Raw genomic sequence first — 14632 nt, forward strand, 5'->3', positions numbered from 1 at the left:
AAATTTTTCGCTTGGAATTTCAGAGACGTGTTGTCAGTCGTTCATAGAATAAAAGAACAATGTTCATATTACTCAAACATAAACCTAGAAAAAGTAAAAGCGATCATTTTAAATGGTCTCTGAAGTTTTTCCAGAGCTGTATTTTAGATGTATTTTTCCATCTGTGCACACGTGTCACCTGATTCTCACAATTTTAACCACAAGTTGACAGAATCTCTCCTGTCCATGCTTTCATCTCCTCCTTTGTGCCTGCAGCATTCCTTCCTCAAGCTGGCGAAGCCTCTTTCCAGCCTGACGCCTCTGATTGTAGCTGCTAAGGAAGCCATAAAGAACAGCAGTCGCTGAGGGTGGGGCTCCCTGTACAAGCCAAAGGCCGGAGCGCTGCCGCTGATGCGTTGCTTTCATGACAGCAGGGGTTTGGGTGAACGGGGCGGGTTTGTGTGACTGACAGTGACAGCACAAGGGCATGAGACCCTCCCCCAGCCGCCACCGCTCGTCCTCCAGGCCTCGTCTGTGGGACGGACATCTGGCTTTGCAGCCTCTCGGCCGCGCTGCTGAAAAAACAGACCTTGCCTCCTTGTTTACTTCTCCAGCACTGTACATGTAGAGCAGTCTATCACAAGTATGTCAGATGTGCGCGTGGGCGTGGGTGTGTGTTGTGTGTGCGTTCGTACGTGCGTGTGTGTGTAAACTAACCGTGCACTTCTGTTCACATCCTGTCTTGTTTTGGGACAAATCGCTCCCTAAACAGCAAAGGAAAAATAGTTTAGATAAAAGTGAGAAGGAAAGGTGCTTATTCTCAAGAGTAAAAATAAAAAAAAACTACTGCAGCAGTGAAACGGGGAACCAAAGATTTCTTCCCCATCCCGGGTTAGGATTGGCTTCCTTCCCTCTCGGTTTGGACCCGACGTCAGCCTGCACGACCGTGGTTCTGTGAAGAAGCACCGCTAACCCTCTGCAGATCGCCTCCTCTGCTGTGTTTTGTGTGTTGGTGTGTGAGTGAATGAACGTAGGAATGCAACTACCGGAAGAGGAAAACAAATTCAGAAAGGATTTCTTCGTGACTCATGAAAGCTTTAAATACCTTTTCCAAAATCCATTTTTGCAGTTCTTACATATGATTTGTGCTCAACCTCTGTTTTCCAATTCATTTTTATTTTTGTTTTAATCACTGGACATAAATTCAGTTTCATTTTTTAAATTTGGTTTATTTTAAATTACGTTTTGAATATGTGAAGTCTTCATTATTTATAATAGAATTTTTTAAACATTCTGACACAAAGTATCATTTGAAACATTATTACACCTAATTTTTTAGCATTGGTGTTTTTTTAGGTTTTTTTTTTTCCATACGGTGCGATGCAATAAGCCTTTCCACATTTTGTCATGTTGCAAACATCAGCTTAGTGTATTGATTTTGGACTTTATGATGCATAATTGTGAAGTTGAAGGAAAATGATCAGTAGTTTGCAGGTACAAGGTGCCATTCAGCAGATTTACTTCCGGCATTGTCCTGTTTTTAGCTCCATGTCTCTAAAATGGTTATAAAATGACAAAATATGAAAACAGATTCAGTAAGATTCTGATATGGTTTGGATGAATTCAATCTAAAGTCCATACTTCTCATCTGTCCTTAAACCGTGAGCAAAAGATGAAATCCAGTAGAAATATGTCTCATTTACAAAACAACAAAATGACACGTCTTTTCATTGCAATCTTAATTTTCCTTCTGAATGTTGGTGTTAGAGGAAGACTGGTCAGGTGAAAAACTTCACGTCCTTCTGACTTAAAATCTAAGTTGCTCCTCGTCCGAGCTCTAGTTTTTATCGAATGTGTCTTGTATTTTGACTTATTTCTCATAAGGTCGTTACATTTAGTTCAAATATGTGACAGATTTGAGAGAGGTGAGAGAATGGCACTCCTAAGTAAGGAGTGCCGTTCTTATGATTGTACCCATTCCTCTCATGCCTGGTTTGGAGTTTAAACTCATTACAGTACAAAGTTTATCCGTCCGTGGTTGCATTCACTAGCTTCCTCCGGCATTCCTCCACGTACAATGCCGTGAGGAACTCGCATGAACTCATCCTCGACGTGAGTGTTGTGTTAATATCAGGCTTTGAAACGAGTCCACTGTTCTTGCTTCACACTTTTTATAGCCACCAACAAGCTGCTGCCATAACTCTGGCTGAATAATTGATCACTTCGCTAAGCAGAACTGAAAGAGTTAATTTAAAACACAAACTCAGACACAAGTCTGTTATTTTCTAATTGGGAGCATGTTTTTAAAACCAGGGACTTTGGGGTTGTGTCTCCTAAAGCTTAATGTTAATCAGTTTTATTTGTTCCAAACCCATTTTGGTGTTCAAATGGCATCCTCTCAGTCCGTGTTCATGTAAAACTGGCATAGAGAGTTCAGTGACACCAGCTGATTTACCTGAGCCTTGTTCCAACAGCACAAAGGTCCCAAATACACATAAAACTGGTTTTGAAATAAATAAAACAGGCTAACATAAACTTCCTGCAATGTTTCTGATAGGGACCTTGTGGAAATTTGCTAGGGCTGAGCAATAAATCAATTACAATATATGTGGTGATAGACACTTGATCAATACGTCAGATGAAATGTTGATAATTTCACTGAACTCTGTTCCAGACCCGCACAGCATTCTGGGAGATGTGGGCAAATGAAAGGCTTTAGCCTCTCATCCTCTCAGGACCAGCTAAACAAAATTTGTGGCTAACTCGCTGCTCTTTGGTTGCCTAGCAACAACCTGTTGAGTAAGATACGCTGCAGCTGTTTCAGGTTTAGCCTGAAGGTCACATCAACAGTTTGGCAGATATTTAAAACAAAAAAACAAAACAAATAATTATCGATATCAACTGACATGAGAATGTCTTATGGTATTAAGATTTTTAATCACATCGTCAAACCTTAGGCCATATTTTGAAAACCAGATCTATGACAGGACATGAGTTCTGTCAGAACCTTGTTAGTGGCTACAGAAAAAAAATGCAGTGAATAAACGACCAAAGCAAACGACGTTCCTACCGATGATGAGTGGATGCACATTTCTTACCGGCATTGTAGCTCCCCTGTGCGTGTGTATGTGGGTCTGTTTGTGTGATGATGATGATGATGATGATGATGATGATGATGGGGGTGGGGGGGCTGCCTCAATCTGCACTAAAAGATGCCTCACTCCTGTTTTCCACCTTACCTTTGAGGTGCAGGGTAGCTGCTCAGAAACATCGTACCTCCTCTGTACAGAAGATGCAGGAGAGGCGACAGACCTGAAGACGCAGCAGATTCCATGCATGTGAAAACAAACTGTGCACTGTTATCTCCTGAAACACACAGGCTGGGATTGTTATGGTGTGTATGTATGTAAATATGGCAGGTCCTCTCCCCCTGCCCTCCATGTCTGTTTTTTTTGTTTTGTTTTTTTTTTTTTCCCCAGACCTGTGTAACTTAAGCTGATAATAATTCAGGTGACTCGTATGGTACCGATAAATGTCCTGCACCCTGGGAATTGGAAAAAAAAAAAACAATAACCAAAAAACCAGAGAAAGTCCAACTCACACACCGTCTCTGCACACTCCCGGATCCGCCTCTCTCTGATTTTTTATTTTTTTATTTTTTTTTTGGGGGAGTCTCTATAGCAGACAGTTCTTCATCTGTGGAGCGAGCCGCTGATCCCCGCTCTCTGTGTGCAGGCCCACACAGTCAGTCCAGGCCGAGCGCGGCTGTGCTCCTCTTCCTCCTCTGTGTCGCTGCGTGTGGCCCATCGGAAAGCCTCCCTGCGACGTTTTGGCCTTTCTAACCCTTGTACAGGTCTGAACAATGAGCACAAAGGTGAACTTCGGGACAGGAGACACCACTGACGTGCCCACCCACACCCACATCCCATCCTTCCCACTTTTCTGTGGTTGCTCCTGTACATTCCTATCTTCTGAATGTGTAAACCTGTACACGTGGTGTGAAAAATTCCTCTATTAATGTGTATCAAGAGAATGGAACAAAGACAAAAAATGTTACTTTTTAAATTATTATCTTTATTATTATTATTATTATTATTACTCTTATTACTGTCTAGCTTTGTAAAACTGCTGATCTATCCGGCGTACCTTGGCAGACCTTTCCCTGTCTTTGAAAAAAAAAAAAGGAAAAAAAAGGACAAGCAAGAATCGAGGGAGAGAAATGAGGTTTTGGATAAACTATTTTTAACTGTGGTTGAAGCAATAGACATTTTGAACTTTGAATCGTGCATGGCTGTGTCTTGAGTGTAAAAATACAAAATATTGCAGTTTGGGAACTGGACTGAAAATAAAAAGAGGAGGAAAAACAAGAGTCTGGAGAATACATTTATTTTTAAGTTGTCATACCTACATAATTTTACCAACAAAGCATCACCTGCTTTGTTGGCAAAAGCGATACAAACGATGATGCATGGATATTTTTTAATGGATAATGACGTATTTGCATCAAGTTTTAATGTCATGGACTTCAGTTTTATTCACAGTATAGTTTCATGAAGAAATTATTTCCAAAAACAAAAATACATAGTAGTCAAACTAGAGCATGTTTATAAAAAGAAGGCAAAGTAATTTTTTATATCCCACTTTCAGCATCAAGGCAGATCAAAATGCTTTACGTGAATTAGAAGAAAATACAAACAAAACAACAAAACCAAAAGAAAGACAAGAACTGAAAAGTATAAAACTACATATTGGCTCCACGTTTAATAAGAGTAAGAATAAGTCGTCCATATAAACTGGTAGGGGTTTCTCTGGATTCTTGTTCTGATAAAAATAGATGTTGGTTCTCCGTGTTTGGTAAGATTATTGAGGTACAAAACTAAATGTTGGTACCAGTTGTTCTGGGTTGAGTTCTGGATTTGTACAACATAAAGCTAAATGTTGGTTCTCCATGTCTGATTCTATAAAGTTGGTGGTACTTCCTTAATTTGTTCTAGATTTATAAACTAATAGTGGAGTTTCTCTACATTTTGCTCCGATATTAAACGTAAGGTTACTCATGTTTAATAAGAATAATAAGAAATCAAAAAATTAACTCAAAATCTGGTCGGAAGCATCTTGTTTCCTCCTAACTTTCTAAAAAATTAACTCAACTGTTTCAGTTCATTGATGACTCTTAAGTCAGATACTGTATGTTTCAAATGTCTCATTATAAGGCTGTCAGCTCGTTTGAAGTGAGGATCCTCAGGGTGATTTTTCCAGGCATATTGTCTTCCTTCTTACTGCCTTTATTCTTCAGCTGGAGCTGCTGAGGGTGAGAGACGTCATCAGGCCTCCCGGACAGCATGACCTGCCCTAAGAATTTGTCCGATCCAAGGTCATCGCTCCACAACTGGACAAGACCAGACAGGTTGAGTAGCAAATAACACAGGAGGTGATTAGTTGTTGTTAGAATAGAAACTTTTGCCCAGGCTGCATTTAATTTACAGGTTTTTTAATTACATGTAAAACTGACATACTGTGCTGTAGAAGAGGTGTTGCATGTTTAGCCCTTCCTTCCCTGGTCTATAGTTTTTTTTAATATATAGTATATATTGAATAAATCTGTATTACTTTACCACAGTGATGTGCTGGAAGCATTATTGTTGCATATATTAAATATCTATTTGTGGGATTTTCACACATCTTTACCAGGTTTGTCAACATTTGTGTGCATTTGTTTTAGTTTTTCTTACAAAATGTTCATTAGCATTTAGTTTATTTAAATATACTAAGGGAAACCCTTACAAAAGAAATCCTGACTGCTTTGTTTTCAATAAAAAAAATGTTTCCTGCCTTTTGGTGTTTTTTCAGCTCTAACAATAGTAAATGACTAAAAACACAACTGTAAGCCTGGGCAGTAAATCCAGCCCCACCAATCAATCTGAGACTAATCACTGTCACATGACTGATTCTTCAACTTACCTGCACTGTTAGGGGCTCTGAAACCTTCTTCCTGTAGAAAATGGCGCTAAATTCAAAAGCCGGCGTCAAAGAGTTCTTCTTGGCAACGGACTTCACTGATTGGCTCTCGCAGGAAATGATCAAATATGGGTTTATGCCTAAAAGATGCATTTAGTTTTATTTCTGTGAATTATAAATGAGCAGGACTAGTTTGAAAAAACATTCTCTTACCCTCTGCCTGGTCTCCTTGCTGACCGATCTCAGCTCTGTCCACGTATATGTGGGTAACAACTTGAGGATATCCAAAAAGTGGAGTCCAACATGTAGTCTGTGGTTTGTCCTTCACTAGCTCCCTGAGGGAAGACATGGATAGAATCATATTTCTTAATATTCTGACCTCAATCAAAAGGCAGCCAATCTGACTTAAACACATTTCATGTTTTAGACCAAGCAGACCCAGTGCTAAAAACCAATCTGATTGCTCCTATAAAATATAATCAATCATTCAGGGTTCACATCAGCATTTTAAAATAGTTTGTTTTCCCTCAAGACTGTGAAATACATGATGGTTTACCAAAGACAAGATGTTAGATTTCCACAGGTTCAACCAAAGGTTAGTTTAAATTATTTGAATTTGAATTTTCTGTGCCATTGTTTTCATACCGGCAGCCAGAGTCCACATCCGTGTAAAGCCGGAGCATGAACTCTCCTTCTATGAAAGCGTCGAAGGTGGTCGGGATGACGACATATCGGCCCTGTGGCAGCTCACATCTCATGAACACCATACGAGCAGGTGTGAAGGTGGACTTGTGCATAGTTTTTAGCGTCTCCATGTTGTGCAGACGATACTTCCTGTTCACCTCCACCTGCAGAGGAATTCCAGGTTGTACATTTGCCACTGCAGCTTAATTCTGTGCATGTAGTTTAATTATGATTACAATATATTTGCTCCTTTTCTTTTGTTTTAGTTTATTTCTTTGTGCCACTTAAATCAGATAACTTGATCTACTGGTTTCCAAATAATTTAATTTTTTAAGGGGGTAAAACTTTAGGATGAGGAACACCAAATTTGATTAGCTACAATAGTTAGAAACTAGTATAACTAGAGTAATAATGTGTAGCTAACCAGTACTTACTGAGGAACACTTTTCCAGTCTTATCAGTCATCTGAGTCCAATTAACTCAGATGTTACCAATAATTAAAATGTCCCAAACTGTCTGAAGGCATAGTGATTTTAGTGTATTTAGACTTTTATTACAAACTGCCTTAAAAATGATCTCTGTCATTATTCTGGCATTTAACAAATAGAAAAAATGTGGTACAAAGGATCTTGTTTTTAAAGCAAGAAAAGTTTATTCTGATGTCACGTCAAACAATGAGAAAAAAACCCCCACATTTGTCTTTTTATATAGTGTATTGTTTTAACTGTACATACAGATATATAATCAACACAGCTTTCCCCTGCATCTATGCACCTGTGGTCTGCCTCACAACAGAGTCCTTGTTTTTTACAATAGAGAGGCGTATAGACGATTACCTTTACGACCCTGAAGCCGATGTCTAGGTTGTCTCCTTGACCTTCTTTCCTGTAGATCCTTCTGTCTTTCTGCTGCAGTGAGATCAGGACCTCGTCAGATTCTTTGGTGACATCAAACAAGTACTGGAAGAGAAGGAAACATTTTTACTTGTTTTTAGTTGTTAGTTAGTAGACAGACTGTCAGTGATGGAGGGACAGAGTCTCCAGAGCCGTCAGTACCTGTGGGTTCTGCAGAAATGTCTCCTTGTTGTTAGCACAACCACCACAGCGGTTCAGCAGGGGGTCGCTGTTTTGAGTCCATTTCCCAAAGTTCACTTCCTCATTCCAGTTCTTCTGGATGCTGATCAGTGAGGTGTTCATTAGATGGCAAATATCCACATCAGTGAAGTTCTTGCACCAGTCTGTGAATGACATCCTGTTGATCCAAACAGAGAGCGCGTCAATAATGAACAGTTAGGAATCAAATTAAATAGCTGCAGTCTAATCAGAGACCCACCAAAACTCTCCATCGTCCGCCACTGTGATGCCTAGGTTGCCTCTTTCTGTGTCATCGACTTTTGACCATTCTTCAGAACTGAAAAACAATAAACAAAGCCAAAAAGGTGGTTATTTACCAGGAGGCACATGTGTCACCCTATAACATGGAAAAAATAATAAATGGTTTTCATATTTGTGTCTTCACAGGGTAAATTCATACATAATCTGTAACTCCTTATAAGTGACAGAGACCGTGTTGCATTATTCCTAAGAAATGTAACCAATCTGGTTACATTGCTGTTAACAGATTGCTCAAATAGTTTCCTTGCCTACACTTATTCTACTGTAAAACTACTTTTCATGTAAGCAACTGAACATCTTTGGTATTCCGGAAATATTATTGGGGAGACAGGACAACACGGAGACTCAGACACACGGGAAACTCGAAATAAACACACAGAGAAACATGAAACATGACACCCTCCTGACCTGTCACTCCACGCTCCTGTCCACTCAGTTTTACCCCAGGGATTTCTCAGGCGGATGAGTGCAATGGTTTCATTCTTGAAGTAGGCCTGCAGCTGGTGGCCCAAATGCACTCGTTTCACGTCGGTTACCGAGTACGCATGGCCTCGCACCAGCCCGGTCTCCGTCCTTGACTCGAGTTCAAATCCTTGTGTCTGTGAAATTTCAAAGAAAATGTTTAACTTTGACATAGTCAAAGACTCTGAGGAAACGTAAACAGAGAAAACTTGCAGGAACCAGTAGTCACTCACATTGATGGAGGTGCTGATGATTCCTTTGCGTTCCCACACCTTGAGAAGATTTTCAAACAACTTAACTTGTTTTTTTTTATCTGTGTTGTACTTTTCTTCCTGCAGGTCGATGGATTCTGCCACGGCTCCACTGAAATCCACCACAGCGTCTCCAGTGTTGCCTCCATCCAGGGACTCATAGCAGCCAAAGAGCCTGGGCACAGCGGGAGGAGGGACATTTAGTCAGCGGCAACAGCTGGTAACAGCTGGTAACAGCTGGCTCCGTTACTGATGAGAACCAACTAAGTTTCATCACTCCAAACAACATGTCTCCACAGCTCCAGAGTCCAGTGGCAGCATGGTGCACCGAGTATCCATGGCTTCGCACCATGCGTAATCAGTGCGAGGCCACAATCCAACACTTTGCATTGTGTTTGCTGTTTCCACATTTGGATGTATTTGGTAAGCATTGGAAACTCTTTGAATCTCTTTACAGATTGTCCTTGAGCTAATCTGAAGACCACATGAAGTGGATATCTATAGCTGTTGACTCAGAGAAGTGTGACCTCTGTGACCTCTGTGACCTCTGTGCAGCAGGTTCCTCTGGATCAAGTGACTCCGCTCGGTGATTTTATATGGCCTACCACTTGGTGGCTGAGCTGCTGTCATTTCTAATTTCTTAGAAAAAAATCAAGAGCTGATTGCAGAGTTAGATCGAGGTTTTGCACAGGTGACATTGTGTCGTGATGCCACTCCGAGCTCCTAGTACTGATCTATTCATTCACAAATGTTTCTAGTAGTGTATCCGGATTTAATGAATGAATGTGTAAGTGAATACTTTCAGCAAAATAATCCATGAAGATAAGACACAACGGCATCGTTTAGATGACATATTCTCTTGTCTTTGCATAAAGTTATGGACTGACACTTAAAAATTTAGTTTTACTCTGAATGAGTTAAAAAAAGTAGCATACTTCTTATTCAAATCAAACATATGTACTCGGCTTACAGGCTGGATTTTTCGCAGTTTTTAGTGACATTACACAAACACAATAACATATTAATTTATTTTAAGACTTTCTATGCAGCTTTGTCAGGGCTGCCAGTGAATGTACAGGATGTTGAGGAACAGATTTGGTTTACTGACTTGGCGTAGGCTTTCTCCAGCAGGGCGCTCCAGAACTCATTGTTTTGTTTTGACTGACAGTAGATGAGTTGTCCGTTGCTTGTCGGCAGCCGGTCGTCTATCACCACGTCTATCCACTCACCGAAGATCCAGAACCGGAAGTGGAAAATCCCAGCATAGTTTGAATCCCACTCCTGCTCCTTCCAGTCAGGAATTACCTGGAAACATGCAAGCACAATAAATGTACCAAACGTCTCGCAGTTTGCCAGAATGACATTGTTACGTCTTCAAAAGTGATGGTAGTAAAGAATTTAAACTTCTTTGGTGTTAAGTTTCTGTCAACTTCTCAAAATGAAGACTGGATACCACAGTTTTGGGGACAAATTGTTACCAAAGTCCCACAAAACCACCAGTCTCTTTTCATGTACAAGTTTTAAAGTCAAACTATTGAATATTTTCCAAAGAAATCTAAGCAGATTTTTTGTTTGTTTTGAAAATACAAATATTTTGTATGCAATATACATATTTTGAAGTGCTAAAACAGACTGTTTTAACAATTTTAAGTAAACTCACTTTCTCCCAGAGATCTTGCCTTAACGCCAGGCAGGCACAGGCAGCAACCATCCAGCAGTTCCCCTCACTCCCCTGGTTCAAGTCACGAGAGCTGATGCCCTCTACAAAGAGGTGTGGGTTTTCACATATTTCCTAAAATATATATATGTATATATATATATGTTTTCTTTTAAAGGTAGTTTAAAGGTAAAGAAATACATCAATAACACCGTTGACAAATGTTAGTCATGGATGACTACAACTTTCCAACAAAAAATACTTATTTCCTGCAAAGTCAAAATAATAAAAACAATCTCTTGGCAAGGTTTTGAAGAAGTGTTCATACTTTTGGATATGTTCACACATTATCACATTCCACCTTTGATAACAACAATTAAAACTTCTCAGTGTTTGACATTGTCTAGCAAAATGTTCTCACATCAGGCTACATGGCTGCTACATTAACATATCATAGGTTTACTGCTGAGCATGATCATTTATGTGGCTAAAACATTTTTTTTTTTTACATCAACTTCTAAGTTATGTGAAACTTCTGTTAAAATTGTTTGATGGCACAGAATCGGCCCGGTACCGATCCACATTCTCAGGTAAGAAAGAGTCACCCGGTATAAATAAAATTTCTATTGTAATTATGCCTTACAGAAATTTATTTAATCAAAGAAATAAATCAGTTTTTAGAGCCGATTGCCAATCTTTAAAAAGCCTTACCTGCTGATTTTTATTTTGGCCATTACCAATTTATTTTGTCTGAAATGTCACTAAATGTAGCGAGAAAGTCACTGAGTTGGCAACAGCGGGTTGAATATTGTTAACTGCAAACATGCACACCTGACCTGTTGGGCCGGTCTGTCAGTCAAACCTCTCACTGTAGAGCAGAAGAGGAAAGAGACTGATTTTTAAAGCTTTGCAGACAAAGATAAGATCAGGAGAGAAGATTGGCTTCATATGTAAGAACAGGCTGATCACTGATCTCCCAAAGTTAAGGAAATCGGTACAGATAAATCGACTAGCTATATGATACATGCATATAGGACATATTATGTAAACAGAACTGTCAGAGGTGCAATACGTGTAAAGCAGGTGTGTAAATGATCTAACCGTCTGACTGTTGATTGCAGCCAGTTCACATTGTTAGTAGAAACAGAGGGCCCCAAAACCAAATTTCGTTTAGGGGCCCATGGATGTTTGGGCCGGCCCTGGAGACAAACCCCAAAGTTTGGGGTTTGTCATTACAGTTAGAAGTGTTTGTAGAAAGTATCCCACACTTTTAACATAAGATTTTATTTGCAAATAAGATTAAATACATTTGTCATTTCCTTTTACCGTACTTTGAAATGATGTGTCTGGCTTCATCTGGTAAAGCACAGATTTTAAAATAAATGCTGAAAGCAGCGGGAAAGCAGGAGAAGTGACAAAATTCATGCGAGTTGCTTCATTTGTTCAAATTAGGATTCTCTCTTCGGGACGATCAAGAACATTATTTTGTCAGAACAAGAAACAAAAAGTTAATCTACAGAGACATAAAACATTTTAAACATTTCTGGAGAGGAATAAACTGACCCCTGGTCGTTTCCACTCTACAACTTCTACTCCTTCAGGGGGGTCCTGGTAATAAATAGATGAAATGGTTGCTGGGAACTCTGGATCTTCAAACAGCCTCTCTTTGTTGTGCTGCCGCTTCAGCTCAGCATAGTGCTGATTCCTATAAGCAACAGGCATGGTGGAGATGCTGAGGCCTCACAGCTGCAGATGGGAGACGGGAAAGGATTCTGGTCTTTATATGGGAGGAATCAGAAATTATTTAGTCTTGGTGGGACTGCTGTACTGCCTCAGACTGACCCACGACCCTCAGAGAGTCTCAGGCGACTCTTTGAGTTTGTCTGGACAGATGAAAAATGTTGTTTAAGATATTGGAAAAGATTTGACACTTCCTCTTTTGCTGGTTCTACAACGTAAATATCATTACGCTGAATGTTCTTACTGCTGACATTTTACCTGCATACCTAAACGGTGAGGTGGTGTGACTTCCCTTGTATTTAACATTTTTATGTCAAGATTTTAATTTTCTAATCTTTATTGAAATATTAATGCAGAAAATATTGAAAATAAGTCTCAGGAAATTAAGTTTGTTTTTCATCTGACTGTTACAGGTGACACCATCTTCACTTCCTAGTGTTTCTAGGATGTCCGTGAACCAACATATAGATCAGGGAAAACTATTTGTTTAAAGACCTGTTCATGTTTATTTCAACCAGAGAAACAGAAAGGAAAACGTACTTAAAGTAAAGATCAAACTGAGGTTCAGTAAACAGCAAACGCTGCTCTTTAAGGTCAGTTTTCTAAGCCAAAGTTATGTAACATGTTCTTAAAAGTTGCAAATGAAGAACAGAAACATTTCAAAAGCAACACTTACCAACCGGAAAGTCTTATTCTTATGTAGATTACCCCAGATTCTTTCGATCTTCCCTCAAACTACTGGTCAGGTGTTTACAGCTCAGTCCACACTTCAGCTTCAGGAGCCACTACACAAAACAGCTGTCTGTCACACCTTGCTCTGAATGATTGAGATGAAATGAGATTTCCTACTCTGCTACTGTGAGGAGTTTCTAAAAACAGGGTCAGAAAACTGGACTGACGACTATATCAGTGTGTGGGAGTATGTCACATAAAACGGCTGATTGGATCTCTGAAAGTATTCAGGGAAGGGGAAACAGAAAATAAACACTCCCCCCCACCCCTACAGGTAAAACCGGTAGAAACCTGCTGGGTCCTGTTTAAAAATACACAGAACTTAAGCTTCTAGGAATAATATTAGCATCACAAATATGATTGTTTGTGTATGTCAAAACATTTTTTTATTTTTGATCTTTTTTTGCACTACTGATAAATTGAACTAACTGTGGGAATGAAACAAACTGACACCAGCGATCTGAACTTCACTGTAAAGAGATCTGGTCAGGCTAAACACTATGGATCAGTTTTTCTCTCAAAATCCTTACTTTATTTCTCAAAATTAATTATGTGTGTAAAGGAACATGTCAATGCCTCAGAATGACAAGTTCTTCTTTCATTGAGTTCAGATAAGAGTCAAATTCATTAGTCATGTTGTCAATATATAACAGTGTGCTCTAGAGGGATATTTTGATATAAACTATGGAAACAGAAAGAAAACTAAAGTAGCAATCCGGACATATATCAGACAATCTCCTAAATGAAAACTGTACATGCAGTGCTGTTAAGGACAGATTTAGAAAAAAAAGTGAAAATGAATATGATTGACATATTATGACAACTTGTTCAAGCAATTTGCAGTTTTATAAGAAACTAGAAAATTTCTGAAGAAATTTAAAGGGGCCAGCCAAAGTGCGCCAGTCGGTCGGGACCCGGCGTTCCGACGCTGAAAGTTAGCATCGACGGCATAGAAAGCTGCAGCGCAATCAACGGCATGAGGAGAATCACGAGAACATCGACTGACATGGATTTGCGCCATTCAGCGTGTTAAAATGAGCATATGAGCTAAAATTAGCTCATACTAAACGTTAGCATTAGCCAAGACATTTTGCATTTTGGCTAATATTAGTCAAAATGCTAATTGAGCTAATTAGAATTTAAGCTTAGTGCTAATTAGCTAATTTAGCATTTAGCTAATTTTTGTTAATGCTAAGATTAGCTAAATTTAGCATTTGCTAATTTCAGCTAAATGCTAATTTTAGCATTTAGCATTTTAGCTAAATGCTAACGTAAGCTAAAAAGCACATGAGCATTTTGGCTTACATTAGCCAAAATGCTAACGTAAGCCTAAAATGCTGTCAGTAGCATGAGGGCCATCACTAGGATGTTTTTCACGATTAACTTACTCCATTCAGTATACTAAACATGGCTAATAAGTAAGAAAATAGGTAATAGCTTATTTAAGCTAACAGGCTAATGCTAACAAATTGCCTAAGCTTTGCTAAATAGTAGTCAATAGTGTGTGGAAAGTCACAGGCATTTTCACTAACATGGACTTGCACCATTCAGAATGATAAAGTAAGTGTATCAGCTAAAAATAGCCAAAATACTAATGTTAGCATGAATGCTGTCAGTAGCATGTCAGGTATCACTAGCATGTTTTCTGTACTTTACTTACTCCATTCAGCAGACTAAACATGGCTAACAAGTCAGAAATATAGGTAATAGCTTATTTAAGCTAAAAGGCTAATGCTAATGAACTGCCTTGTTTTGCAAGGCAGTTCCCTAACCTG

The 14632-nt window shown here is 39.3% G+C and overlaps 2 protein-coding genes across 5 annotated transcripts in view; one reads left to right on the forward strand and one right to left on the reverse strand.

The window, feature by feature from the left end:
- The window catches only part of LOC122845082 (serine/threonine-protein kinase PAK 3), a 38887-nt gene extending 34541 nt beyond the window's left edge, over window positions 1-4346 (forward strand). For both annotated transcript variants that reach the window (XM_044141096.1, XM_044141097.1), the window contains one exon: window positions 256-4346. In XM_044141096.1, coding sequence (XP_043997031.1) covers window positions 256-345 — 90 coding nt within the window. In that variant the 3' untranslated portion in view covers window positions 346-4346. The remainder of the gene's footprint in view (window positions 1-255) is intronic.
- Window positions 3435-13654, reverse strand: LOC122845081 (calpain-5-like). 3 transcript variants are annotated; one of them, XM_044141094.1, is made up of 13 exons: window positions 12802-13654; window positions 11949-12162; window positions 10389-10520; window positions 9837-10033; window positions 8711-8903; window positions 8424-8614; window positions 7954-8031; window positions 7677-7872; window positions 7458-7580; window positions 6583-6785; window positions 6151-6272; window positions 5941-6077; window positions 3435-5368 (listed from the first exon to the last, which is right to left on the reverse strand). In XM_044141094.1, the coding sequence occupies exons 2-13, from the start codon at window positions 12105-12107 to the stop codon at window positions 5186-5188; spliced, it is 1914 nt and encodes a 637-aa protein (XP_043997029.1). In that variant the 5' UTR covers window positions 12108-12162; window positions 12802-13654; the 3' UTR covers window positions 3435-5185. The 3 variants fall into 3 exon arrangements, with proteins under 3 accessions (XP_043997029.1, XP_043997027.1, XP_043997028.1); XM_044141092.1 differs by having other exon boundaries at window positions 11949-12131; window positions 12802-13653; XM_044141093.1 differs by lacking the exon at window positions 12802-13654 and having other exon boundaries at window positions 11949-12774.
- Between the last annotated feature and the right edge of the window lie 978 nt (window positions 13655-14632).

This window comes from Gambusia affinis, linkage group LG15 (genome assembly GCF_019740435.1).
Source record: "Gambusia affinis linkage group LG15, SWU_Gaff_1.0, whole genome shotgun sequence".
Classification (NCBI taxonomy): domain Eukaryota; kingdom Metazoa; phylum Chordata; class Actinopteri; order Cyprinodontiformes; family Poeciliidae; genus Gambusia; species Gambusia affinis.